Source organism: Clinocottus analis, unplaced genomic scaffold (assembly GCF_023055335.1).
Source record: "Clinocottus analis isolate CAN_PGR_092001 unplaced genomic scaffold, fCliAna1.0.p SCAF_14, whole genome shotgun sequence".
Classification (NCBI taxonomy): Eukaryota; Metazoa; Chordata; class Actinopteri; order Perciformes; family Cottidae; genus Clinocottus; species Clinocottus analis.
The window spans coordinates 10446861-10449775 of record NW_027175865.1 but is presented as its reverse complement, the minus strand read 5'-3'; the positions used below and the strand labels follow the sequence as shown (position 1 = coordinate 10449775).

Sequence of the window (2915 nt, the reverse complement as noted above, 5' to 3'; positions counted from 1 at the left end):
ATTGAGTTTTTCTCAAGAAGACTTACTTCATGCAGGTTGATAGGTTTGTTTTTTTTTACAGGTAGTTTAATGCATATTGTTTCAGGGAAAAACTTTTTTTATTTGTGGAACAACCTGACTGCATCCTCATTTCAATATAACCTGTACAATTTGGAATATTTAGGAATGGTTTGATAACAAAGTTATTCATATAGTTTTGTTTCATACCGTTAAAGAGTATTTAGTTTTCGTTGTTGTTTTGATCATGGTGTTCATATGTGAATAGCTATGTATTTTTCATCAGTTATGTAACCACACAGGGGGTTCAGTTTGCTTCATGACCCGCATCCACCCCTATATCTGTTAGAGCTCTCGGGGTAGCTGCTGCAGCACCTGCAGGAGACTCCCATGCTGACCTGTGGCTTGGAGGACATCTGGGAATATCATGCATGCCTCCCACAGCTCTACAATCACGCTGTTCAAACAGACCACCGGCTAATTATGGCTTCCCCAGATCCCCAAGCTCAAGAAATCACTACAGACTAAGCCACGGGTATGAGATGTTTTCTTTTGCCCCCTCCACTGTGGTTTAGTAGTTAACTGGAGACTCCGCAACAAACAATGAAAATAAACTTTCTACATTGGCTCAAAGTACTGAGACTATATGGGACATGAGTTTGTTATGAAAAATGTCAGGTATTTAAAACAATTGTGTGTCAAATAACCACCCTTGTTATACTTTCTAACTCAGCCTCTTGTTATAGAGATGAAATTTAAACCTATAATATATACCCATACAACGGAGAGGTACGAATGATACTTTAATTTCTTTTATTCAAGATATTACCAAATATTTACAACGCTCAAAATGTGCAGACTTCTGATCCATTCAGCATTCTGTGATATCCCAAAAATAAATAACCTTTATTTGAGAGGGGAAAAGGAAATTTGAGTCTGCATAGAAAAATAAATACAAAATACTTCATTTTCTGTGAAACATTGTCACAGGGAATGTGGAATGAATTGTCATTTGTCTCTCATGTTTCAAAACAGAGCAGTTCCTCAGAGCTCATTTTGTTTTTACAACATTCATAGTCGCAGTGGTCTTTCTTTCTTCATATCCGTCCTGTCTGTCCTAAGTGCTCCCTTGCAAACATTACAGTCCTTGCAATGGGAAATATTAAAAGGCCCCTCTCCACGGAGGCCTGAAGCGCAGCCTGGCTCCTCAGCTGTGTTAAGCTTCTTTCAGTCCATCAGATCCACTGGTTCAGTCTGAAAAGATCTGTGAAAGAAATGTCAATCTCATTAAGAAAATAATTCAAAACATGGACTTGTATAGTTTGTAGGACTGGTTTTAAGACTGGTGGTAAGCTGTTTTTACAGCAGTGTAATCTGGTTGTGATATGAGGTCGTCATAAGAAATGTCAGCATCTCACTGTATTCAGAAAACAACGCATATTTCACACTTTGCACGTAAGATTAGGATAGTGAACTTTTGTGCGTAATATTTCTATTAATTCTTGAGCGACGCTCACCCATTTCATTAGGAAACATACTAAAGTATGTATCTATTCCAGGAGTGGTTTAAGCCACACAAATATTGCAGCTGAAGTATATTGGAACGTTACAGCTACTTTTCATCCGGGTAGTTGTGCGTAAAATGTGCATGTTGGCACAGCTCGTCTCCCTGCAGCAAGAATAGTGAAACGCACTCATCTCACCTTTCTGTACCATCCACAGCAGCCCTGCTAGTGGGTAGTTGTAGACAAGGACCACGAACCCCCCATTCTCCAGACCGAGAACGCGTAGCTCAGGCGCTCGTGCGCCACGTAGCTGCAGCTGGTTCCTCGCGCATCCAGCTCGTCGCTCTGCAGAACTTGGCACAGGAAGTCGATGTACCGGCCCGCCAGCTTCAGCGTCTGGATCTTGCTGAGTTTGTCCGACGGGAGGGTGGGAATGATCTTACGTAAGGATGTGAACGCCTCGTTGAGGGACTGCGTCCGCTGCCGCTCGCGGACGTTGGCCATCACGCGCTGTGTCTGCAGGTCATCAAAGGAGGGCGCGGGGCTGCTGCTGGCTTCGCTGCCCCCGCTCCCGGCGCTGCCGCCTCCGCTGTCGCAGCTCTTTCTGCATGGTTTCTTCCCGGGGCTCGGACTCTCTATGTCTCCCTCCTCGTCGTCGTCCGCGCGCCTCCGTGTCGCCCGCCGCTTCCTCGCACCCCTGCGCGGCAGCTGGCAGTCGGTCTCTTCCTCGCTGTTCCCCGCACTGTCCATTGGGGAGGAGCCCTCTTCCCGCATAGTTTCTTCCCAACTGTGTCTAGGGTCTGTGGGAGCGTAATAACCCCTGACCCAAATTCAACGAACTGGATACAACATCAACAAATACGACAGGTAATAAGAAGTGTGGCCTGGCAAGGGGAGTGGGCCGCACGGAGTGGGAGAGGTGTCTCCGAGACTGGGACGACCGGGGCTCTTATAGCGGGTATAGCGGGCAGGAGGATTTTGGGGAGCGCTGTGATTGGGTGAGGAGGGGTGTAACATAATACTACAGGGGAAGGAGAGTTCTAGCTACAATATCAAAACTTGTGTTGAAGGCTCTTCACGGCTGCGTTACACAAGATTGCTCAAGTTGGTGTATAGAGGTGTGCGGTGTAATTGACAGGTAGATCTGTGCAACAGGATGGGTTTCTGCAATATTCATGTTGCTGTCTCTCCCTCTTTGATTTATTGTAATCAAACCGAGCAACTATCTGTTAAACGTCTATACAATATCATTTTAACAATATAGGACTTTTGTTGTTTTCATTTTCAAACATATTTTTAAACGATGACACTATACTTCAATGCTTGCACTTCCGTTTACCTTCTCCTATTGCAAATAAATCAAAGTAACAGAGAACATGACAGAAATTCCCACACTAGTCTGCTGTCTGTTGT

The 2915-nt window shown here is 44.7% G+C and overlaps 1 protein-coding gene across 1 annotated transcript; it reads right to left on the bottom strand.

The window, feature by feature from the left end:
* Positions 1-842: 842 nt before the first annotated feature.
* twist1a (twist family bHLH transcription factor 1a) lies at positions 843-2393 on the bottom strand. Its single transcript, XM_068575809.1, has 2 exons — positions 1701-2393; positions 843-1261 (listed from the first exon to the last, which is right to left on the bottom strand). Exon 1 carries the CDS (start codon positions 2274-2276, stop codon positions 1728-1730), a length of 549 nt encoding a protein of 182 aa, XP_068431910.1. The 5' UTR covers positions 2277-2393; the 3' UTR covers positions 843-1261; positions 1701-1727.
* Between the last annotated feature and the right edge of the window lie 522 nt (positions 2394-2915).

Bases quoted from the DNA above. Each gene is read 5' to 3' on its own strand.
- twist1a (XM_068575809.1), bottom strand. From the start codon at position 2,276: ATGCGGGAAGAGGGCTCCTCCCCAATGGACAGTGCGGGGAACAGCGAG.